The following is a 26,528-nucleotide window of genomic DNA, read 5'->3' as shown; positions in this document are numbered from 1 at the left end:
GACTTTCAGCTGCGAGTTCAACTTATACAAAGCAGACCGACTGAGGATGTTGGCCCTTGTTTTAGTATCAAAGTTGCATGGTAATACTGAGTTATTCAGGAACACCATCGATTTCCATCTGGTTTTAATGGTTTCCGGAGAATTTTTACTAGCTTCGTTCATTTTTGAAATTGTGTCTTCATTTGTTTTGTTCGGACTCTTCTGGTCCTTGGTTGCAATGAGATCGATGAAGAACTGTTCGCCTGTATGCATCTTATCAACCACATTTACTGATCTTATATGGTCCATTGAAGGACATGCAAAACACTGTTTTGCAAAATGCCCAACACGGCCGCACCTGGAACAGACTTTTCCAAAGGATGGACCTTGCCGTGGGCTATGTCGAGTGCCACACTTTTGGCACAAGGTGGAGGCTCTTTTCGGCCGCTTAAAATGGCCGCCCGCACTGAGACCACATTTCTTCATGACGTGCGTCACAGCACTGATGGCACTGGTGCCTTCTTCTGAGTTGGTGCCTAGCTTTTTTGAGCCTAATGTGCTGATTTGCTGTGCAGCTACCTCGCTCGCCAGGCAAATCTTTATTGTTTGTTCCAGTACCAAATCTACTTCCCGCAGCAACCTCTCACAGAGCTTATCATTAGCTGCAACAAAGACAATTTGGTTGCGGATGAGAGACAATTTCAGGTGACTGAAGTTGCATGACTGGGCCTTCAGCCTCAAGTCAGGGACAAAACTGTCCATTGATTCGCCAGGTTTCTGGGCACACGAATGGAACATGTATCTCTCAAATGTCTCATTCTTGTTGCGGGAGCAATGTCGATCAAAGTACCCAATGACTTCATCATACCTCTTGTTATCCTCCTCATTGTCAAATAAAAATGTATTATACAGTTCAATTGCTTGAGGACCTGCTACCATTAGCAGCAACACTATTCGCCTTTCATCAGGTTGAGCCTGCAGGCCTAGGGCCGAAACATTGAGTTTGAACTGCTGCTTGAAGAGCCGTCAGTTTTCGTCAATATTACCGGATGTCTGAAGCTGGTGGGGGGCTTTCAGTCTTTCCATCTCGCGTTTCAGCGTCTTCTAGTGCACTGAGTCGCCACAGGCTGCAGTTCACCCGATCCGTCTTTCTGTCGAATTCTTAACTTTGTCATCGTTTTCTTCAAATCTTCAGGACTCTGACACCATATTGTGTTTGGTGTTTGATGTCCAGCAAGGAATCTACCAAATGACTTGTGACTTTTCCAAACCAGGATCTTTATTAAATCACACGTGGTAAGATAACGATCTGTTACAGAGCAAGTTAACATTTGAGTTTCTTTGTCCTCCCCACAAACTACCCCTAAGCATCTTATGTCGATCACCAGATGTACCCCGCTTATGTCTGAATGCCCTGTCACAACACCACTGTCTCAAGACGGCATGATGGGTCTGTACTGCCACCTGCTGTTTGGAGGTTGTACCACCAGCCATCTACAATATTGCTTACAGGTATATCACCACAGGGATGACATCAATTAATCCAACAGTGTTAATCATCACATACCTTCCCACAGACCACCTCCTCCCCACCTCCATCTACTGGGGGAGGTTAGGTCCCGGGTCCTTCCACTCAAGGTCGGCCTGAGAGACATGGGAAAATAGGAATTAGGAGCAGAAGTAGGCATTTCAACCCCACTATCCTGCTCTGCAATTCAATCAGATCATGTCTGATCACTTTCTCGTCCCAAATGCACCACCCCACCTGTTGCCCATATCCCTTTAACCCTTTCTTTTAATCAAAAATATATCTATCTCTTTCTTGATTTAATGTCTCAGATTACCCTGCACTATGGGGCTCTGAGTTCCACAAATTCACCACCCTCTGCGAGAAGTAGTTCCTACTCATCTGCCTTCCTCTGGCACATTTACTCCTCCCAACGGTAGGTATTAATTCGCCTGGCCCGGGAGAAGATCGTGGAGAGGGGTTTTGAGGGCGCCTTTCAAGGGGATACCGTCAAATGTTTTGGTCGGCGGATGGCGTGCGGTGCCACATATGTAAGGGGGTAGGGTATATACGCCGCAATTGCCCCATATCCAGGTCGACATCCCCACCAAGACAGCCATAGCTGGCACCATTGTCCCCTCTCCCTCCTCCAACCCAAAAACTACCCCTCCCTCCACCCCCATGTAGGGGGATGCCAAGCAGTCAGTGCCAATCGCCACCACGGCTGCTGGCGTGGAGGGGAAGGACAACCAAAGGCCACCAATTTCCGGACACCGGCATTCCAGAGTTGTTTCCAGGCTTGTTCCCGGAACTCTCCGGTGGCCCGACAGTGGAGGAGAGGTCGGAGCCGCCGCCACCCACGGAACCAGAACCCTGGGAAGAGTCGGCGAGGAACCCGCCTGGGGGTGGGATCGAGACAGGCCCTGGGCTATTCGATGGGCCCGTGCCATCCGTGGCGCAAGGCTACCATCACCTTACTGCCAAAGAAAGGGGGTCTCCGCCATCTTAAAAACTGGCGACTGTTCTCCCTCCTCAGCACAGACTACAAAGTCTTTGCCAAGGCAATATCTTTACACCTTGGCACTGTGTTGGACCACGTGATCCACCCTGGCTATTCCTACATGGTCCCGAGCTGCACCTCTACGATAATATCGATTAGGTCTAGGACCTTCTCCATCACTCCCAGAGGGCTGGTCTGTCGAGCGCCTTCCTGTCTCTCGACCAGGAGAAGGCTTTCGACAAGGTGGGGCACGAGTGTTTTCTCGGGACTCTGCGAGCATTTGGGTTTGAAACACATTTTGTAGCCCGGATCTGATTACTGTACACTGCCCCAAAGTGTCTGGTTAAAGTTAACGGGTCCTGATGGCGCCCCTTTGCTTTGGGCGAGGAGGTGTCAGGGCTATCCACTGCAAGGCCAAATTTATTCCCTGTGTGTGGAGCCTTTCCTGTTCCGCCTGCAGAGAAGGTTATCAGGTCTGACTCTGCGTGAGCCAGGCATTGGGGTGGTCCTTTTGGCCTACGCTGATGATGTGCTCCTCCTGTTCACGGACCCCACTGACCTGCGGTGGATGTGAGAGTACCTGGCTGTGAACTCGGACGCGCCATCTGCCAGGATCAACTGAGCCAAATGTTCCTGATTCTTGGTCAGTCCACAGCAGATGGACCTGCTCCCAAAGGAGCTCAGGTCCTTCAGCTGGAGCAGGACCAACATCCTCTACTTGGGAGTCCATCTTTGCCCGGCTTAAGAATCCTGGCTGGCTAACTGGCAGGAGCTGGACGCCAAGTTCACCGCGCACCTGGGAGACTGGACAAGACTGCCCCAAGTACTGTCTTACAAGGGTCAGGTTCTTGTCATTAAGCAACCGATCGCCTCCATGCTGTGGACACCCCGCCCCTAACTTTGTTGCACGCATCCAGAGAACGGGATGCGTTATTCTTGGATGTTTGGGGAGGGCATTCAGGTGCTGGAGTGCCTCCATACCCAGGTGACGACCTTCCGCCTTCAGACCCTGCATGATACCTCCACGTCGAGCCCATTCCACAATGGTGTGACCTGGGGATGTATTTCTTCCGGCAGGTGCACAGCCTGAACTACGACATGCAGCTCCTGTTTGTCGACCTGTGCAGCTTTCGAAACTCCTTGCAGGCGCTGCCCACCTTGTGCCAGGATCTTCTCAAACTCTGGAATATGGTCACCATGCGCCGCAGCCCACGCCTGTCAGGAGTCGTGGTTATCGTTGGGGAACCGTTATTCAGGAATCCGCACCTCTGCGAATGGAACTCCATTCCAGTGGCTGAAGGTCCGATTCCAGTGGCTGAAGTAGCCGAGGGGCGGTCCACTTCCTCCTCGAAAGGGAGCTCACGGTGGACGGGGCCCACTGGTGGTGGACCCTCTGGAGGCCATCGGTGAGCGGTGATCCTCTCAAAGATCCCTCCCCACGGAGCTCCTCCACTCCACCTCCAACTGCTTGGGGAGATTAAGTTTGGGTTGGCGCCACTCCTGCTCGGCCTCAAGGACGCTCCCCTACGACATGTCTTCTCCTTCCAGCACCAGGTATTTGCCCACATGGCCAGGGAGGAGGTGTTAGAAGGGGGCCTCGAGGTCTCTACCAAGGGAGCCATTTTGCGTCCTCTGGTCCGTGGACGGCGTGCAGTGCCATGCGTGTAAGTGGGTGTGGCACGGCCGCCGCAATCAGGGGACGGGGACGGGGGGGACCGGCACCTACCGACACTCCGGCTGCTAGCAAGGTGGGGTGGGAGCAGCCGAGCGGCAGGAAGGTGCAGAGAAAGATACAACGAAAGGCACAACGGAGGTCAGGTCCTGATACCCCAGGGACCGAAGTCTCCCCAGTGTGTGAGCCTCTCCCCTGTAAACGGTGTCACTCCATGGAGGGGGAGTGGGGGAGGGGAGAAGAGCATGTGTTCCCTACACACACACCCCTTCCCAGATGAGGAATGGGTGACACCCCAATTCATTCCCCTCGCCACACACCTAATCCCAGAAATGAAAGAGGAAAGGGGAAGTGAGGAAAATCCCTAAACTGTCGGCACCTCTAAAGCAGGGTTGGGTGCGGATGGGATCCCAAGGGCACGTTCCGCCCGGTGCAATTTTGCACTCCGAATCTGTTTGTATTTTCAACACAAGGGACAGCGGCAGCTCCCTGATTCTAGAGTCGTAGGGAGGTAATAGCATTGAAGGCCGCCCCCCCCCCCCCCCCCCCCCCACCCTCCTGGCCCAACTGTCGACGCCGGGCACCTTAGACCCCCATCCCGGGCATATTTCTGGAGCTGTTCCCGGAATGTTCTGGTGATCCAGCTTTGGGGTCGGAGCAGGGGCCTGAGCCATCACCACATTCTGGCCCAGAGCCCCTGGAGGAGCCCAAGAGGAACCCACCCGTCGGCGGTCCTGGGGGTGGGATCGAGGGCTAATCTGTGGATCCGTGCTATCCCCACCCTCAATATGGAGGAGGATTCGGGCCCAGACGGTAACTGCCCGGAAGAGGACAGTTGGTCGGTGGCGGGCATGGAGGAAGATTTTGAGGCTTTCTGCAATGAGGTGGAGAGCTCCCTCATGCCAGACAACAAATCACCCCTCATCCCCCCTATGGTGTTATTTGTGATTCTGTTGTCAGGATGGATGTTGTAGTGTTCACAAAGACCACAGAAGCTAAGTTCATTAACAAAGCTACGAACATTTATTTACACTACTTATTAAAGCTCGATCACTTACTCCTATAGTAAACAACAATCTAATAATCTATAATCTACTAACACTAGTCTCTACACCCTTTCTATAACTGTACTCTACACTCTCTAGACCTCACCTCTGCACACTCTCCAACCCTGTCCAGCTCTCTCCCAGAAGCCTGAGTCAGTGCATTGTGTAGTTCTGCATCTAGCTCCATCTGGTGGTTAATTACGATATGACATTAACCCTTTGGGGTCTGAACATTTCCCATAATGTCACCTCCCCCTTTCTTTGAGAAAAATGTTTGAAATTCTTTCTCACATTTTTTTTAACATACATATATTGTTGAGAATGCGTTCATACATCGTGCTTAATGTTATATTACATGTCATAATTGCAATTACAGAGTTGCAATCCTTAGTGTTTTTCCAAGTTTACTCGTTTAAGTGGTTTACTTGTCCATTTTGACCTTCTAAATTCACTAGCAGTGTCATTGGAATTGGCTCTTGTCGGTTCCATATGTGTATTCGATAACAATGCTGTTGGTAAGTCAATGTTGTAAAACTTGGGGCGGCTGGGGTCGGAGAATCGCTGGGAGGGGCACGATTCACGCTCTACGCGCCCCCCCCCCCCCCCCCCGGCGCGCGTTGGGCCAAGTGGCCGCCGATATTGGCCAAGTCCCGCCGGCGCCGTTCACATGTGGTCCTACCCGGCGGAACCTCGGCGTTCATCCTGCGGGGGCTGGCCTGGTGTAGGGGAGAGGGATCCAAACCCGCATGGCCTGGCTCGCGATCGAGGCCTACCGATCGGCGGGCCGGCTTCTCCTGGCGGGGGCCTATTTTACTCCACGTCGGGCCCCTGTAGGTATCCGCCATGTTGCGTCGGGGCCGGTGCGGAGAAGGCAACGGGCGCGCATGCGCGAGTTCACGCCAGTCGTAACGCGCATGCGCGAATTCACGCCGGCCGCAGCGCACATACGCAGACCCGTGGCACCCGTATCGGCAGCTGTAGCTGCCGATAGCATGAGTCGCTCCAGTGCCGTGTTGGCCCCTGTAGGGCACAGGATCGCTGATCCTGGGGGCCTGTTGACGCCATCGTAAAACGCGTCAACACTTAGCCTCAGGATCAGAGAATCCCATCCAGGGTATCTAGGTTTGTTGTAGTGGGCTCTGGAAACTGCAGCAAATTCTTTACATTTAACAATGCTCGTTGATTTCTACTAAGCACCAGTTGAGCCGCAGTTTGTATCACATACGATCATGGTGCAACCTCATTTAACACCTTTGCAATGTTTGACCAACTACCATCTGGATTTAATATCCTGCCTGACAACATCTTGTTTCAGTGGCGGTAATTGTTTTGCATGCCTGTCATAGTATGCTTTTTACTTGCATTGCTGTTGCTTTATTTTTTGATGTATTAACTGTTCATCCATGTTTCGAATTGTTATGGCAGCCAATGTCGTACGAATCTTCCATCCCATGAGCATCTGGGCAGGCGACAATCCTGATGATAAAGTGTTAGCTCTGTAGCTTAACAGCACTCGCGAAAAATCATTTTGATCATCAAATACCTTTTAGACCAGTTGTTTTACTATTCCGACTTCTTTCTTGGCTTTCCCATTGAATTGGGGATACAGGACTCGAGGGTGCTTGTTGGAAGTTGTATTCTTCTACAAATGACAACCATTCCCAACTACAGAAACAGAGTCTATTAACCGTCATGACTTTTTTAAAAAAAAATTTTATTCTCCTCCTTTTTCACATTTTCTCCCACATTTACACTCATCAACAATAAACAATAATCAGCAAGATATGTCAATCCCCATAATAACAACGATCCCATCCGCCCACCAACCCCCAAACCTCAGCCCACATGTTTACATAAACAAATGACAAAAAGGAATCAGGGATTACCCATAGTCACCCTTAATCTCCCCCCCCCCCCCCCCCAATTAATGTTCGATGTTATCCAGTTCGTGAAAGTGCATAATAAGTAGTGCCCATGACTTGTAGAACCCCTCCGAGCTTCCCCTCAGTTCGAACTTAACCTTCTCAAGGGTCAAGTATTCCAACAGGTCCCCCCGCCACGCCAGGGCACTGGGTGGAGAGGCTGCTCTCCATCCCAGCAGGATCCGCCTTCGGGCGATCAACGAGGCGAAGGCTATGATATCTGCCTCCGCTCCCGTTTCCAACCCTGGCTGGTCCGACACCCCGAATATGGCCTCCTGGGGACCCGAGTCCAGTTTCACACGCACCACCTTGGAAATTACCCGAAACACCTCCTTCCAGTACTCCCCTAGCTTTGGACAGGACCAAAACATATGAACGTGATTCGCGCCCCCCCCCCCCCCCCCCGCAACGCTCAGAAACATCCTCTACTCCTTCAAAAAATCGGCTCATCCTCGCCCTCGTGAGGTGCGCTCTATATACCACCTTCAGCTGTATCAGCCCCAACCTCGCACATGAGGTGGAGGCATTCACTCTCCGGAGCACCTCACACCAGACCCCCTCCTCTATAACCTCTCCCAGCTCTTCCTCCCACTTTGCTTTGATCCCTTCCAGTGGTGCCTTATCCTCTTCCAGAATAGCTCCGTACACCGCTGACACTGCCCCCTTCTCCAGTCCTCTTGTCGTCAACACCTCCTCCAGCAATGTGGAGGTCGGTTCCTCTGGGAAGCTCTGTAGCTCCTTCCTGGCAAAATCCCGAACCTGCATGTACCTAAACCCTTCTCCCTGCTCTAGCCCATACTTCGCTTCCAGCTCCCTCAATCCTGCAAACCGACCCCGAAGAAGCAAATCTTTTAGCGTCTCAATCCCCTTCTCTTTCCATTTCCGAAAACTTCCATCCCACCTCCCTGGCTCAAATCTGTGGTTCCCCCGAATCGGCATTTCCCTTGACCGTAAACCCAACCCGAAGTGTTGGCGAAACTGCCTCCAGATTTTCAATGAAGCTATTATTACCGGACTCCCTGAATATTTCCCCGGAGCTATCGGGAGCGGCGCTGTTGCAAGTGCCTTCAGCCCCGACCCCCTGCACAAGCTCACCTCCATTCTGACCCACTGAGAATCCACCCCTCTGACCCAGCTCCGCACTTTCTCCACATTCGCCGCCCAGTAGTAGTACAACAAGTTCGGGAGACCCAAACCCCCTGCCTGCCTTCCCCTCTGTAGCAGCACCTTTCTCACTCTGGCCACCTTCCCTCCCCATATGAATGAGGTCATCCTTCCCTCAATCTCCCTGAAAAAAGTCTTTGGCAGGAAAATCGGTAGGCATTGAAAAATAAACAGGAATCGCGGCAACACATTCATTTTAACCACCTGTACCCGACCTGCCAGTGACAGAGGAAGGCCGTCCCACCTTGCCAGATCGGCTTTCACTCTCCCTACCAAACTAGTGATGTTGTACCTGCGAAGCCTCCCCCACTCCCGGGCAACCTGCACCCCCAGATATCCGTCATGACTTTTAATGGAATTCCGTGTCGAGCAAATACAGACTTCGCCGCTCTTACAACTGAGTGAGCGGTCGAATCTGACAACGTTATGACTTCAAGATAATTGGAAAAATAATCAATGATTATTAAATAATAATTTCCTCTGAAATAGAATAGGTCCATCCCAACCTTTGACCATGGGTTTGTGACTATCTCACTTGCTACAAAGTTTCTTTACACTCGGATGGTTGATGTGTTTTACAGACACTGCACTCTTGCACGTAGCTGTCAATATCTCCATTGATGCCTGGCCAATATATTGACTTCCTGACACGTCTTTGACACTTCATGTATCTTTTCCAGAATACTTCTTCGTAGGAAGGACATTATTACAATTCTGTCTCCTTTCAACAGGAATCCGTTTATAACAGTCAGATCATCCTTGATACTCTCCCCGTGGGATTCCTCCGGGTGCTCCAGTTTCCTCCCACAGTCCAAAAATGTGCAAATTGGCCTTAGTGTCGAAAAAGTTTGGGTGGGGTTACTGGGTTTAGGGACTACAGGGATAGGGTGGAGGTGTGGGCTAAATGAGGGGGCCGGTGCAGACTCGATGGGCCGAATGGCCTCCTTCTGCACTGTAAATTCTATGTAAACTGTTACAACTGCCATTGGGCCATCCTTCTCTTAGTTTTATGATCACCCGTTGAAGTATTGCATCTTTTTCAGTTTCATCCTGTATTAAACTTAGTTTTGCATCAACTAGAAAGAGTGCCAAAGAGATTCACTAAGATGTTACCAGGACTTGATGGTCTGAGTTATAAGGAGAGGCTGGATAGGCTGGGACTTTTTTCCCTGGAGTGTAGGAGGCTTAGGGGTGAACTTACAGAGGTCTATAAAATAATGGGGAGCATAGGTAAGGAAGATAGTCAACATCTTTTCCCAAAGGTAGAGGAGTCTAGAACGAGAGGGCAAAGGTTTAAGGTAAGAGGGGAGAGATACAAAGGAGACCAGAGGGAAAATGTCTTCACACAGAGGGTGGTGAGCATCTGGAACAGGCTGCCAGAGGTAGTGGTAGAGGCGGGTACAATTTTGTCTTTTAAAATGCAGTTAGATACATGGGCAGATTGGGTATAGAGGGATATGGGCCAAATGCGGGCAAGTGAGACTAGTCTGTCAACCTATAGTTTGATTTTTTTAATTCTTGGAATCTTGTTCACTTGTTTTAGATCCGTCTCTGTGATTACATTTGCAAGTGCACCCATATCCAGCTTGAATGGAACATCAGACACATTAATATTAAGTGTTACAGTCCAATCTTTAATTAAATCTGAGAGTTGAACTATTGTTCCATCATCAGTGTCCAGTGCATCAACTCTGGTTATCGCTTCACCATGAGGTTATCCTGCAGAGTAAACTTAGAGGAATCATTATTTGAAGTTAACATTTTTTTCTTCATGTCCTTCATTTGTTACACTCTTTTTATATGTATGAAACGATTTTTTACTTTGCTGGTATCGCTGAAGTAAAACGGCATTGTGAGAATCCTAGGATAAATCCCATCCGGCCCAGGGGATTTATCTATTTTCACACTTTGCAGAATTGCTAACACCTCCTCCTTATGAACCTCAAGCCCTTCTATTCTAGTAGCCTGAATCACAGTATTCTCCTCGACAACACTGTCTTTTTCCTATGTGAATACTGACGAAAAATATTCATTTAGCACCTCTCCTATCTCCTCGGACTCCAAGCACAACTTCCCACTACTGTCCTTGACTGGCCCTACTCTTACCCTAGTCATTTGTTTATTCCTGACATATCTATAGAAAGCTTTGGGGTTATCCTTGGTCCTACCAGCCAAAGACTTCTCATGTCCCCTCCTGGCACTTCTTAGCTCTCTCTTTAGGTCCTTCCTAGCTAACTTGTAACTCTCGAGCGCCCTAACTGAACCTTCATGTCTCATCTTTACATAAGCCTCCTTCTTCCTCTTGACAAGTGTTTCGACTGCTTTAGTAAACCACGGTTCCCTTGCTCGGCCACTTCCTCCCTGCCTGACAGATACAGAGGAATCAAGGACACGCAGTAGCTGTTCCTTGAACAAGCTCAACATTTCCGTTGTGCCGATCCCCTGCGGTTTTCCTCTCCATCCGATGCATCCTAAGTCTTGCCTCATCGCATCATAATTGCCTTTCCCCCAGATATAACTCTTGCCCTGCGGTATATACCTATCCCTTTCCATCACTAAAGTAAACGTAATCGAATTGTGGTCACTATCACCAAAGTGCTCACCTACCTCCAAATCTAACACCCGTCCTGGTTCATAACCCAGTACCAAATCCAATATGGCCTCGCCTCTCGTTGGCCTATCTACATACTGTGTCAGGAAACCCTCCTGCACACATTGGACAAAAACGGACCCATCTAAAGTACTCGAACTATAGCGTTTCCAGTCAATATTTGGAAAGTTAAAGTCCCCCATAACAACTACCCTGTTGCTTTCACTTCTATCCAGAATCAACTTTGCAATCCTTTCCTCTACATCTCTGGAACTTTTCGGAGGCCTATAGAAAACCCCTAACAGGGTGACCTCTCCTTTCCTGTTTCTAACCTCAGCCCATACTACCTCAGTAGACGAGTCCTCATCAAACGTCCTTTCTGCCACCGTAATACTGTCCTTGACTAACAATGCCACCCCTCCCCCTCTTTTACCACCTTCCCGAAGCTAACTGAAATATCTAAACCCCGGCACCTGCAACAACCATTCCTGTCCCTGCTCTATCCATGTCTCCAAAATGGCCACAACATCGAAGTCCCAGGTACCAACCCATGCCACAAGTTCACCCACCTTATTCCGGATGCTCCTGGCATTGAAGAAGACACACTTTAAACCACCTTCCTGCCTGCCGGTACACTCCTGCAACTTTGAAACCTTACTCATGACCTCACTACTCTCAACCTCCTGTATACTGGAGCTACAATTCAGGTTCCCAAGCCCCTGCTGAACTAGTTTAAACCCTCCCAGGTACCAACCCATGCCACAAGTTCACCCACCTTATTCCAGATGCTCCTGGCATTGAAGAAGACACACTTTAAACCATCTTCCTGCCTGCCGGTACACTCCTGCAACTTTGAAACCTTACTCATGACCTCACTACTCTCAACCTCCTGTATACTGGAGCTACAATTCAGGTTCCCAAGCCCCTGCTGAACTAGTTTAAACCCTCCCGAAGAGCATTAGCAAATTTCCCCCCCCAGGATATTGGCGCCCCTCTGGTCCAGGTGTAGACCATCCCGTTTGTAGAGGTCCCACCGACCCCAGAATGAGCCCCAATTATCCAGAAATCTGAAACCCTCCCTCCTGCACCATCCCTGAAGCCACGTGTTCAACTCCTCTTTCTCCCTATTCCTCGTCTCGCTATCACGTGGCACAGGTAAAAACCCAGAGATAATAACTCTGTTTGTCCTAGATCTAAGTTTCCACTCTAGCTCCCTGAATTCCTGCCTTACATCCCTATCCCTTTTCCTCCCTATGTCGTTGGTACCTATGTGGACCACAACTTGGGGCTGCTCCCCCTCCCCCTTAAGGATCCCGAAAACACGATCCGAGACATCACGCACCCTGACACCTGGGAGGCAACACACCAACCGCGAGTCTCTCTCGTTCCCACAGAATCTCCTATCTATCCCCCTAACTATGGAATCTCCAATGACTAATGCTCTACTCCTCTCCCCCCTTCCCTTCTGAGCAACAGGGACAGACTCTGTGCCAGAGACCTGTACTCCATGGCTTACCCCTGGTAAGTCCCCCCCCCCCCCCAACAGTATCCAAAGCGGTATATTTGTTACTAAGGCGAACGACCACAGGGGATCCCTGTACTGACTGCTTCCTCCCAGCCCCTCTCACCGTCACCCATCTATCTTTATTCTTCGGAGTAACTAGATCCCTGAAGCTTCTATCTATGACCACCTCTGCCTCCCGAATGATACAAAGTTCATCCAGCTCCAGCTCCAGTTCCCTAACGCTGTTTCTGAGGAGCTGGAGATGGGTGCACTTCCCACAGATGAAATCAGCAGGGACACTGACAGCGTCCCTCACCTCACACATTATGGAGGAGGAACATTACCTTCCCTGCCATCCCCTCTTTCCCTATGACCCCCTCGCTTCCGCTCCCCCCTCCTCCCCCCCCCCCCCCCCCATCCCATCCCCTTCCCCCGGCCCTTTTTCCTTCCCCATCCCGGCTGCTTTTTCCCCCCACCACCATCCAGTGCTGTACCCCGTGTTGGGGGTGCACCGCGGCTTTTATCTGCATGCTCCTGCTGCTAACTTTCCCGCTAGTGTAGTGACCCTCCTCCCAGGAGTTACTGTCCCATTTTCCTCCCACCCGATTTCTGTGGTTTCTGCCTGTTCTTTCCCCATCTTAGCCTACACTTGTCCTGTTTGTTACTCCGCTTTCCCTCTGCTGCTGCCCTCACTTGCATGAATGGGGTCATATTCTCCCACCTGCAGCGTTTTCCCGGGTGATGGCTTGCTGTTCGGCGATCGGGATGCGTTGGGGGGGTGTGGGAGGTTCTTCTCTCCCCCACCCCCTTGCTGGGTTGCTGCCGCATTGTATTTCTTTGCCTGGAGCCCTTTACCGCTTTCCCTGTTGTCACTGCACCAGTCCGCACTCTGCGACAAACTTGTCTACTTCCGCAGAGACCGTAATAAAGTGTTCTTTGCCCTGATATGTGATCCAGAGCTTGGCTGCGTATAACATACCGAAATGTACGCCACTCTTGTGCAGCGCGGCTTTCGCCCTGTTGAATTCCACCCTGCGCTTGGCCAGGTCAGCCCCAATGTCCTGGTAAATTCGGAGTCTCTGTCCTTCCCAATGGCAGTTCTTGGACTTCCTGGCCCAGCGCAGAATTTTTTTCCCGGTCCTGGTATCGGTGCAGTTGGGCATAATGGCCCTTGGATGTTCCCCGGCTTTGGTTTTCGGTCGCAGCGACCAGTGGGCCCTTTCTATTTATTGTGGGTTAGGGAAGGTTGCCCAGCATCTGGGTCACGTAGTTTGTGGTCCCTGGTTTTGGTTCCTTCTGGTAGGCCCACGATCCGCAGGCTCTGCCTCCTTGACTGATTCTCTTGGTCCTTGAACTGTCCCCTCAGGTTGCCCTGCGTCGTGACCAGCCTCGCCACCTCCTTTTCCAGTGCCTCGATCCAATCACTCTGGTCAGTTGCGGCTCTTTCAAGGTCCTTGATGGTGGCTTCTTGGGCCTCCAGTTTTGTTTCGGCCCTGATCAGAGCGATCTGTTTTGCACAGGGTTTCGGCCACCCAGTCTTTCACTGCGGCCTGTGTGTCTATTTTAATTTCCTGCCTGTGCTTCTACAGTGCCTCTGAGAGGGATGTTGTCCAGTTCCCTCCTGGTGAGAGAGGGTTTTGTGCTTGGCTGGTCTGCCCTTTTTGCTCCTTGAAACTTACACTCCGCCGCCTCGTGCGCTGGTCGGCTCGTCCGACTGCCTCTGCTCCAGACACCTTCCACTCCTGGTCTCCGTGCAGCTCCTGGACTAGCTTTTTCCCGTCATTTACCTCTCTCTTTCTCTCGTTCCCCCATCCTCCTAACATTTGGAGAACAAATCGTTGGGATTTTTGGCAAGTTTCGTTAAAAAGAGATTGTTTTACAGATCCGTGGGAGGAGCGGCACCTGACATAAGAACATAAGAACTAGGAGCAGGAGTAGGCCATCTGGCCCCTCGGGCCTGCTCCGCCATTCAATGAGATCATGGCTGATCTTTTGTAGACTCAGCTCTACTTTCCGGCCTGAACACCATAACCCTTAATCCCTTTATTCTTCAAAAAACTATCTTTCTTTATCTTAAAAACATTTAATGAAAGAGCCTCTACTGCTTCACTGGGCAAGGAATTCCTTAGATTCACAACCCTTTCGATGAAGAAGTTCCTCCTAAACTCAGTCCCAAATCTACTTCCCTTTATTTTGAGGCTATGCCCCCTAGTTCTGCTTTCACCCGCCAGTGGAAACAACCTGCCCGCATCAATCCTATCTATTCCCTTCATAATTTTATATGTTTCTATAAGATCCCCCCTCATTCTCCTAAATTCCAACGAGTAAAGTCCCAGTCTACTCAACCTCTCCTCGTAATCCAACCCCTTCAGCTCTGGGATTAACCTAGTGAATCTCCTCTGCACACCCTCCAGTTCCAGTACGTCCTTTCTCAAGTAAGGAGACCAAAACTGAAAACAATACTCCAGGTGTGGCCTCACTAACACCTTATACAATTGCAGCATAACCTCCCTAGTCTTAAAATCCATACCTCTAGCAAAGAAGGACAACATTCCATTTGCCTTCTTAATCACCTGTTGCACCTGTAAACCAACTTTTTGCGACTCATGCACTAGCACACCCAGGTCTCTCTGCACAGCAGCATGTTTTAATATTCTATCATTGAAATAATAATCCCTTTTGCTGTTATTCCTACCAAAATGGATAACCTCACATTTGCCAACATTGTATTCAATCTGCCAGACCCTAGCCCATTCACTTAGCCTATCCAAATCCCTCTGCAGACTTCTAGTATCCTCTGCACTTTTTGCTTTACCACTCATCTTAGTGTCGTCTGCAAACTTGGACACATTGCCCTTGGTCCCCAACTCCAAATCATCTATGTAAATTGTGAACAATTGTGGGCCCAACACTGATCCCTGAGGGACACCACTAGCTACTGATTGCCAACCAGAGAAACACCCATTAATCCCCACTCTTTGCTTTCTATTAAATAACCAATCCTCTATCATGCTACTACTTTCCCCTTAATGCCATGCATCTTTATCTTATGCAACAACCTTTTGTGTGGCACCTTGTCAAAGGCTTTCTGGAAATCAAGATATACCACATCCATTGGCTCCCCGTTATCTACCGCACTGGTAATGTCCACGACCTGCCCTTTATGAACTCATGCTGCATCTGCCCAATGGGAAAATTTCCATCCAGATGCCTCGCTATTTCTTCCTTGATGATAGATTCCAGCATCTTCCCTACTACCGAAGTTAAGCTCACTGGCCTATAATTACCCGCTTTCTGCCTCCCTCCTTTTTTAAACATTGGTGTCACGTTTACGAATTTCCAATCCGCCGGGATCACCCCAGAGTCTAGTGAATTTTGGGAAATTATCACTAGTGCATTTGCAATTTCCCTAGCCATCTCTTTTAGCACTCTGAGATGCATTCCATCAGGGCCAGGAGACTTGTCTACCTTTAGCCCCATTAGCTTGCCCATCACTACCTCCTTAGTGATAACAATCCTCTCAAGGACCTCACCTGTCATAGCCTAATTTCTATCAGTCACTGGCATGTTAATTGTGTCTTCCACTGTGAAGACCAACCCAAAAAACCTGTTCAGTTCCTCAGCCATTTCTTCATCTCCCATTATTCAATCTCCCTTCTCATCCTCTAAAGGACCAATATTTACCTTAGCCACTCTTTTTTGTTTTATATATTTGTAGCAACTTTTACTATCTGTTTTTATATTCTGAGCAAGTTTACACTCATAATCTATCTTACTCTTCTTTATAGCTTTTTTAGTAGCTTTCTGTTGCCCCATAAAGATTTCCCAGTCCTCTAGTCTCCCACTAATTTTGCCACTTTGTATGCTTTTTCCTTCAATTTGATACTCTCCCTTATTTCCTTAGATATCCACGGTCGATTTTCCCTCTTTCTACTGTCCTTCCTTTTGTTGGTATAAACCTTTGCTGAGCACTGTGAAAAATCGCTTGGAAGGTTCTCCACTGTTCCTCAACTGTTTCACCATAAAGTCTTTGCTCCCAGTCTACCTGAGCTAGTTCTTCTCTCATCCCATTGTAATCTCCTTTGTTTCAGCACAAAACACTAGTGTTTGATTTTACCTTCTCACCCTCCATCTGTATTTTAAATTCCACCATATTGTGATCGCTCCTTCCAAGAGGATCCCTAACTATGAGGTCATGAATCAATCCTGTCTCATTACACAGGACCAGATCTCGGACCGCTTGTTCCCTCGTACGTTCCATTACATACTGTTCTAGGAAACTATCACGGATACATTCTGTAAACTCCTCGTCAAGGCTGCCTTGACCGACCTGGTTAAACCAATCGACATGTAGATTAAAATCCCCCATGATAACTGCTGTACCATTTCTACATGCATCCGTCATTTCTTTGTTTATTGCCTGCCCCACCATAATGTTACTCTTTGTACCCCGAAAAATCCCCGAATTCCCTAAGGATCCTCATTACCTCCAGCATTCCCCCCACCGGGTCCGCCACAGATAGCAGCAAGTCGTCCGCATAGAGCGACACCCTATGCTCCTCCCCACCCCGCACCAACCCCCTCCAGTTCCCCGACTCCCTCAGTGCCATAGCCAGGGGTTCAATCGCCAGTGCGAAGAGCAGGGGGGACAGGGGACACCCCTGCCTCGTCCCTCGGTGCAACCGAAAGTACTCAGACCTCCTCCTGTTTGTGGCCACACTTGCCATTGGGACCTCATACAACACCTGACAAACCCCTCCCCAAACCCAAACCTCTTCAGCACCTCCCACAGGTACCACTATCTCCGCCTCCCACTCCCTCGCCGGCACCATGATAACGTTCAAAAGCCTCCGCACATTCGCGTTCAACTGCCTCCCCTTCATGAACCCCATCTGGTCTTCGTGGATGATCTGCGGCACTGATCCTCAATCCTCGTGGCTAAGACCTTCGCCAGCACCTTGGCATCTACATTTAGCAACAAAATCGGTCTGTAAGACCCACACTGCAGGGGATCCTTGTCCCTCTTCAGGATCAAGGAGATCAGTGCCCGGGACATCGTCGGGCATAAAGCCCCCCCTCCCTTGCCTCATTGAAGGTCCTAACTAGCAACGGGCCCAACCGGTCCATATATTTTTAATAGAATTCGACCGGTAAACCATCCGGCTCCGGTGCCTTCCCCGCCTGCATGCTTCCTATCCCTTTGGTCAGCTCCTCCAGCCCAATCGGGGCCCCCAATCCCGCCACCAGTCCCTCCTCCACCTTCGGAAACCTCAGTTGGTCCAGGAAGCGGCCCATCCCTCCCTCCTCCCGTGGGGGCTTGGACCGGTACAATTCCTCATAGAAGTCCCTGAAGACCCCATTGATGCCAACCCCACTCCGCACCACACTCCCTCCCCTGTCCTTAACTCCCCCGATCTCCCTAGCTGTGTCCCGCTTCCGAAGCTGATGCGCCAGCATCCGGCTTGCCTTTTCCCCATACTCGTAAATCGCCCCCTGGGCCTTCCTCCACTGCACCTCTGCCTTCTTGGTGGTCACCAGGTCGAATTCCTCAACAATCCTTCCTCGGGCACCTCTGCACACCTCATGTCTACCCTCACCATCTCCCCCACCAGCCTCTCCCTCTCCCCCCGCTCCCTCCTCTCCTTGTGGGCCCTAATTGAGATCAGCTCTCCTCTAACCACCGCCTTCAGCACCTCCCATACCATCCCCACTCGGACCTCCCCATTATTGTTGGCCTCCAGGTACCTCTCTATGCTTCCTCGGACCCGTTCACTCACATCCTCGCCCGCCAACAGCCCCACCTCCAAGCGCCACAACAGGTGCTGGTCACTCTCCTCCCCCAGCTCTAAGTCCATCCAATGCGGGGCGTGGTCCGAAATGGCTATCGCCGAATACTCGGTATCCTCTACTCTCGCTTTCAGCGCCCTGCTCAAAATAGAAATGTAAATTCGGGAATAAGCCTTATGGACATGTGAGAAGAATGAAAATTCCCTAGCCCCCGGCCTTGCAAATCTCCAAGGGTCTACCCCTCCCATCTGGTCCATAAACCCCCTCAGCACTCTAGCCGCCGCCGGCTTCCTACCCGTCCTAGACCTGGAGCGATCCAGTGCCGGATCCAGCACCGTGTTAAAGTCTCCCCCCATTATCAGGCCCCCCACTTCCAAGTCTGGGATCCGACCTAACATGCGCCGCATAAAATCCGCATCGTCCCAATTCGGAGCTTACACATTGATCAGTACCACCCTCTCTCCCTGCAGCTTACCACTTACCATTACGTACCTACCGCCATTGTCTGCCACAATGCTCGACGCCTCGAATGACGCCTTCTTTCCCACCAAGATCGCCACCCCTCGATTTGTGGCTTCCAGCCCCGAATGAAACAGCTGACCTACCCACCCTTTCCTCAATCTTACATGGTCTGCCACCTTCAGGTGTGTCTCCTGGAGCATAACCACATCTGCCTTCAGCCCCTTCAGGTGCGCGAACACGCGGGCCCGCTTGACCGGCCCATTCTGTCCCCTTACATTCCAGGTTATCAACCGGATCAGGGGGCTACCCGCCCCCCTCCCCCGCCAACTAGCCATAACCCTTCCTCGGCCAGCCACGCGCCCGCACCCCAAGCCCGGCCCGTTCCCCACGGCGGCAGACCCCCGTCTCGACTCCCCGCACTCGCTCCAGCTCCCCCTTGACCATAGCAGCAGCAGCAACTCGATTGCAGTAGCAGCTCCAGGGGCCCCTGGAAGGACTCCGCTCCCATCAGCGAGTTCAACATGGTGACCACATAGGCCCCCACGTCCGGCCCCTCCAGGAGGTCCCGAATCCGCAGATTCTTCCGCCTCGACCGATTTTCCATCTCCTCGAACCACTCCTGCCATTTCTTGCGGAGCGCCTCGTGCGCCTCCACCTTTACCGCCAGGCCTAAGATCTCGTCCTTGTTGTCGGAGATCTTTTGTCGGGCCTCGCGGATCGCCACCCCCTGGGCCGTCTGTGTCTCCAGCAGCTTATCAATAGAAGCCTTCATCGGCTCAAGCAGGTCTGCTTTAATCTCTCTGATAACCTCCTGTTGCTCCTGCGCCCACTGCATCCACGCTGCCTGGTCTCCGCCCGCCGCCATTTTGTTCTTCTTCCCTTGCACCTTCTTCGGGTCCACCAGCGCCTTTTTAGTCGCCCCGCTCCTGGTAAAAGCCATATACTATCGGGGAATTGTTGTGATCTCCTTCCCACACCGGGAAACGTCGAAAAAGTGCCGTTGGGGGCCCTGAAAAGAGCCCCAAAGTACGTTTTTGCGGGAGCCGCCGAATGTGAGATTTAGCTCCGCATAGCCGCAACCGGAAGTCCTAACCAATAATTTATAAGATAAGTTCATAAGACATAGGAGCAGAATTAGACCTTCAGCCCATCGAGTCTGCTCCGCCATTCTATCATGACTGATATGTTCCTCATGTGCTACCCGCAATGTTACAGACCAAGAGCTGGATTGTAAAATCAGCCAGAGCATCTCCTCCCTAGAACACATAACCTAGGAGAGGGAGTAGGCAATTTAGCCTCCCGAGCCTCACGCCCTCAATGTGATCATGGCTGATCCCATCCTGGCCTCCACTCCACCGTCCCGCCCATTATCAATAACCCTTCAACCCATTACCAATTAAAAATCTGTCTAACTCCTCCTTAAATTTACTCACTGTCCTTGCATCCACCGCACTCTGGGATAGCGAATTCGACACATTCACAACCCTTTGGGAGAAGTAGTTTTTCCTCAAATCTGTTTTAAATTTGCTGCCTCTTATTCTAAGATTATGACCTCTCGTATCATCTTGTATACTTCAATTAGATCTCCCCTCATCTCCTAAACTCTAGAGGGTATAAGCCTAAACTTCAATCTCTCCTCATACGACAAACCCCTCATCTCTGGAATCAATCTAGTGAACATTCTCTAAACTGCCTCCAATGCCACGACATCTTTCCTCAAATAAGGGCAGTGATTTTCAAACTTTTTTTCCGGGGACCCATTTTTACCAAACCGGCCAACCTTCGGGACCCAACCTGGCAAACCTTCGCGACCCACGCCGGCCGAACTTCGCGACCCACGCCGGCCGACCTTTGCGGCCCACGCTGGCCAACCTGCGCGACCCACCATTTTCTCTTACCTTGTTTGTTGCTGACTAAAATGGAGGAAATGGTTTTGGGTCCCTTTGGCCCCAATAGTCCCTTTGGTCCCTTTGGCACCCCGAGCTTGAAAAAAAAGGCTGCGACCATATAAAATAAAATGCGGCCACACTGCACATGCGTGCCCGATCATCGGTGCGCATGCGCATAGTTTTACGCATGCGCACCGATGATCAGGCACGCATGCGCAGTCGGGCCGAATTTATTTCATCTGTTCCTGGCCATTTTGAAGGCCGCTCGCAGCCGGCATTATTAAAAGCCGGCTGCTGTGGCTGTTGCGCGTGGATTTGCGCGATCGGGAGCACCGCGACCCACCCGCGGGTCACGCCACTAAGTTTGACAATGCCTGAATAAGGGGACCCAATTGTGCACAATACTCCCAAGTGCAGTCTTACCAATGTCTTGTATAGTTGCACTAACACTTATGTACCTTAATACTCAATTCCTTTGCTACAAATGCCAACATTCCATTTGCTTTCCTTATTATCTGCTGCACCTGCATGCTCGTTTTCTGTGACTCATGCATGGGACACCCAGATCCCTTTGCATCGGAGCACCTTGAAGTCTCTCCCCATTTTGATGATAAGTTGCCTTTCCATTTTTTCGACTAAAATGTATGACCTCACACTTATCCACATAAAACTCCATCTGTCACATTTTGACCCACTCTCCAACCTATCTATATCCATTTGTAAGGTTCTTATTTCCTCATTGCAACTTGCTGTCCCACCTATTTTTGTGTCATCTCCAAATCTGGCTATAGAACCTTCCATCCCTGTATCCAAGTCGTTAATATAGATTGTAGCTGGGGCTCAAGGACCGAACCCTGTGGCACCCCACTAGTTACATCTTGCCATCCAGAAAAAGACCCATTTATCCCGACTCTCTGTTTCCTGTTCGTCAGCCAGTCTTCTATCCAATAATAATAATAATAATCGCTGATTGTCACAAGTAGGCTTCAATGAAGTTACTGCGAAAAGCCCCTAGTCGCCACATTCCGCCGCCTGCTCGGGGAGGTCGGTACGGGAATTGAACCCGCGCTGCTGCCCTGTTCTGTGTTACAAGCCAGCTGTTTAGCCCACTGTGCTAATAAATCCAAGCTAATAAATTACCCCTAATCCCATGTGATCTCACCTTGTGAATTAACCTTCTGTGTTGCACCTTACCAAATGCCTTCTGGAAGTTCAGTTATACTACATCTACAGGATCCCCATTATCTACTTTGCTTGTTACATCTTCGAAGAACTCAAGCAAATCAGTCAAACATGTCCTTTATAAAACCATGCTGGCACTTGTGTAACACTTGTGAGTTATTTGGCCCTCGACTGCTCCAATGACTTACAGATACCATGGGCGGAATTCTCCGCAATTGGCGCGATGTCTGTCAACCGGCGCCAAAAACGGCGCGAATCAGTCCGGCATCGCGACGCCCCAAAGGTGCGGAATCCTCCGCACCTTGAGCGGCCGAGCCCTAACCTTGAGGGGTTCAGCCCGTGCCGGACTGATTTCCGCCCCACCAGCTGGCGGGAAAGGCCTTTGGTGCCCCGCCAGCTGGCGCGAAACTGACTTTGCCGGGTGGCACATGCGCGGGAGCGTCAGCGGCCGCTCACTGCATCCCCGCGCATGCACAATGGAGGGGGTCTTTTCCGCCTCCGCCATGGTGGAGACCATGGCGAAGGCAGAAGGAAAAGAGTGCCCCCACGGCACAGGCCCTCCCGCGGATCGGTGGGCCCCAATCGCGGGCCAGGCCCCCCGGGGCCAGATCACCCCGTGCCCCCCCCCCAGGACTCCGGAGCCCGCCCGCGCCGCCTTGTCCCGCCGGTAAGAGAGGTGGTTTAATCCACGCCGGCAGGACAGGCATTCCAGCAGCGGGACTTCGGCCCATCTGGGCCGGAGAATCGCCGGGGAGGGGGCCCGCCAACCGGCGCGGCGCGATTCCCGCCCCCGCCGAATATCCGGTGCCGGAGAATTCGGCAACCGGCTGGGGCGGGATTCACGCCAGCCCCCGGCAATTCTCCGACCCGGCGGGGGGGTCGGAGAATCTCACCCCATATTTGTAAATAAAACACAAAAGAACTGTTTATTTATAACAAGAGAAAAGTTAAACATGTAATGGCGATAATAGAACAATGGTCTGCTAATCTAATTACTCCCCAACCACCTTCCCACCCTCCACCCAAGCGCATTTAGGACTTTTTTTCCCTTTCATTACTTTTGTGTCAACAAAAATGGAAAGCAACGGGCCCTGACGAAGTCCTTGGGCGAGCACCCAAAGCCTGCGCAGACCAGCTGCTGAGTGTATTCGCAGCCATTTTCAACACCTCACTTCTCCGCACCGAGGTCCACGCCTCCATCAAGAAGACCATCATAATACCAGTACCAAAGAAGAACAAAGTAGTCTATGCTTCGAGCGGCTAGTCATGAGACGGATCAACGCCATCCTTCCAGATGGTCTTGATTCATTGCAGTTCGCCTAGCGCCGCAACCGGTCCACAGCCGATGCTAGCTCCTTGGCCCTATAATCAACACTCGAACACCTCGACAACAAGGACGCCTACGTCAGACTGCTGTTCATAGCCTACAGCTCCGCCTTAAACACCATTATCCCGACAAGACTAATAACCAATCTCTGCAATCTTGGACTTGACTCCTCCCAGTGCAGCTGGATCCTTGACTTCCTCACCAACAGACCGCAATAGAACATAGAACATAGAACGATACAGCGCAGTACAGGCCCTTCGGCCCACGATGTTGCACCGAAACAAAAGCCATCTAACCTACACTATGCCATTATCATCCATATGTTTATCCAATAAACTTTTAAATGCCCTCAATGTTGGCGAGTTCACTACTGTAGCAGGTAGGGCATTCCACGGCCTCACTACTCTTTGCGTAAAGAACCTACCTCTGACCTCTGTCCTATATCTATTACCTCTCAGTTTAAAGTTATGTCCCCTCGTGCCACCCATATCCATCCGCGGGAGAAGGCTCTCACTGTCCACCCTATCCAACCCCCTGATCATTTTGTATGCCTCTATTAAGTCTCCTCTTAACCTTCTTCTCTCCAACGAAAACAACCTCAAGTCCATCAGCCTTTCCTCATAGGATTTTCCCTCCATACCAGGCAACATCCTGGTAAATCTCCTCTGCACCCGCTCCAAAGCCTCCACGTCCTTCCTATAATGCGGTGACCAGAACTGTACACAATACTCCAAATGCGGCCGTACCAGAGTTCTGTACAGCTTCAACATGACCTCCCGACTCCGGAACTCAATCCCTCTACCAATAAAGGCCAACACTCCATAGGCCTTCTTCACAACCCTATCAACCTGGGTGGCAACTTTCAGGGATCTATATACATGGACACCTAGATCCCTCTGCTCATCCACACTTTCAAGAACTTTACCATTAGCCAAATATTCCGCATTCCTGTTATTCCTTCCAAAGTGAATCACCTCACACTTCTCTACATTAAACTCCATTTGCCACCTCTCAGCCCAGCTCTGCAGCTTATCTATATCCCTCTGTAACCTGCTACATCCTTCCACACTATCGACAACACCACCGACTTTAGTATCGTCTGCAAATTTACTCACCCACCCTTCTGCGCCATCCTCTAGGTCATTGATAAAAATGACAAACAGCAACGGCCCCAGAACAGATCCTTGTGGTACTCCACTTGTGACTGTACTCCATTCTGAACATTTCCCATCAACCACCACCCTCTGTCTTCTTTCAGCTAGCCAATTTCTGATCCACATCTCTAAATCACCCTCAATCCCCAGCCTCCGTATTTTTTGCAATAGCCTACCGTGGGGAACCTTATCAAACGCTTTGCTGAAATCCATATACACCACATCAACTGCTCTACCCTCGTCTACCTGTTCAGTCACCTTCTCAAAGAACTCAATAAGGTTTGTGAGGCATGACCTACCCTTCACAAAGCCATGCTGACTATCCCTGATCATATTATTCCTATCTAGATGATTATAAATCTTGTCTCTTATAATCCCCTCCAAGACTTTACCCACTACAGACGTGAGCCTCACCGATCTATAGTTGCCGGGGTTGTCTCTGCTCCCCTTTTTGAACAAAGGGACCACATTTGCTGTCCTCCAGTCCTCTGGCAATCTGTCAGAATAGGTAACAGCGCCTCCTCCATAATAGTCCTCAACACCGGGGCCCCACAAGGATGTGCGCTCAGTCCTCTACTGTACTCTCTATACGCACATAACTGTGTGGCAAAGTTTAACTCCAATTCAATCTATAAGTTTGCGGATGGTACAACTGTGTTGGGTCCTATCTCAAACAACAACGAATCAGACTACAGAAGGGAGATAGATCACTTGGTTGCATAGTGTACCGAAACCAACCTCGCTCTAAATGTTGGAAAGACCAAGGAACTGATCATCAACTTCAGGTAGCACGACACGAACCCCCCCCCCCCCCCCCCAATCTACATCAATGGCTCCGAAGTGGAGATGGTCAATAGCTTTAAGTTCCTGGGAGTTACCATCACCAACAGTGTGTCCTGGTCCACTCACGTTGATGCAGCAGTCAAGAAAGCCCAACATCATTTCTATTTCCTACAGAAGCTGAAGAAATTTGGCATGTCTGCATCGACTCTCTCAAACTTCTACAGATCCTATCCGGCTGCATCATAGCTTGGTGTGGCAACTGCTCGGCCTAAGATTGCGAGAGACTGAAGACTGTGGTGAACTCAACCCAACGTATCACACAAGCTTGCCACCCTCCCATTGATTCTGTCTGCACCTCCCACTGCCTCAGCAAGGCAGACAGCATTGTCAGAGACCCCTCCCACCCAGGTTTTGTTCTCTTCCAGACTCTACCATCAAGCAGAAGGTACAGAAGTCTGAAGACCCGCACATCCAGATACAGGGACAGCTTCTTCCCCACAGCTACTAGACTCCTCAACGACTCACCCTTGGACTGATCTGTAAGAACACGATTCACAACGCGCTATGCTGCTCTTGCTCATGTATTTACTTTGTTTGACCCTTGTACCGCACTGTAACCAATCACTATTTGTCTACTGTGTACGTACTGTGTACATTCCCTTGGCCGCCGAAAAATACTTTTCACTGTACTTCGGTACATGTGACAATAAATCAATCAATCAATGAGTATCCTATTTGAATAAATATGAATAACATGGACAGGGTCCCACCTGCCTTCATTATTACCCAGATCAGGTGTGATGATATCTGGAACACGATCCAACATCATCGCGCCCTATAATATTTTGGCGCAGGCACAAAACACTCCCATTTTCACACTTTATTATTCAGCCTTGTATTTGAGTTGAAGGGTGCAAGAAGCTCATTCCAGCAAGATTTGGAACTTCTAGCAAGTTCTCCCACAAATTATATTCGAGTTGCAAGGTGCAGGAAGAAGTTTAACTAAACTTTTCCCAGCAAGATTTCGCATTTAGGACTTTTTTTCCCTATCATTACTTTTGTTGTCAAAACAGAATACCTGACATACTTTATGATTTTCATCTTCATATAGCAATGAAGGCAGCACTGAGACTTACCTTTTATCCAACTTGATGTTAAACTTAGTTGATATCTTTGGAGTTTCTGTTTCAGGCCAAAACAGTTTGGAAACTGCCAGAGCAGCAGGAGCAGACATCACTGAAGCTGTTAACAAATGGGCAGCTGGAACCTGTATTTGAAATACCACAGCTTACACTTTTTCTGACAGCAACAATGGAGTACGACTTCATGTTAAAGTCCAAGTCTGAATAATGTAACTTAAACTGACGTGAATCTTTATCCAGAGCTGGATGATAGTGACTTGCACTATCATCTTGCGGGTTTATATTTCACCCGCATAAAAGCACAAGTATACACTGCAAAATTGGAGATGCTAAACATACCTGAATTAGATCAGTGCAGATATCTTCGTGGGTTGTAGGATCAGAGGAGATTACTGAGATAAGGAAGGGTGAGGTAATG

At 50.1% G+C, this 26,528-nt stretch overlaps 1 protein-coding gene across 1 annotated transcript in view; it reads right to left on the bottom strand.

Annotated features, from left to right (window-relative positions):
• The window catches only part of LOC140430128 (solute carrier family 28 member 3-like), a 516,849-nt gene that overhangs the window by 132,373 nt on the left and 357,948 nt on the right, over window positions 1–26,528 (bottom strand). The window contains exon 12 of the mRNA XM_072517641.1: window positions 26,105–26,235. Coding sequence (XP_072373742.1) covers window positions 26,105–26,235 — 131 coding nt within the window. The remainder of the gene's footprint in view (window positions 1–26,104; window positions 26,236–26,528) is intronic.

Source organism: Scyliorhinus torazame, chromosome 9, assembly GCF_047496885.1.
Source record: "Scyliorhinus torazame isolate Kashiwa2021f chromosome 9, sScyTor2.1, whole genome shotgun sequence".
NCBI lineage: Eukaryota > Metazoa > Chordata > Chondrichthyes > Carcharhiniformes > Scyliorhinidae > Scyliorhinus > Scyliorhinus torazame.
Note: the sequence above shows the minus strand (reverse complement) of the source record. Positions and strands in the feature narration are given on the sequence as shown.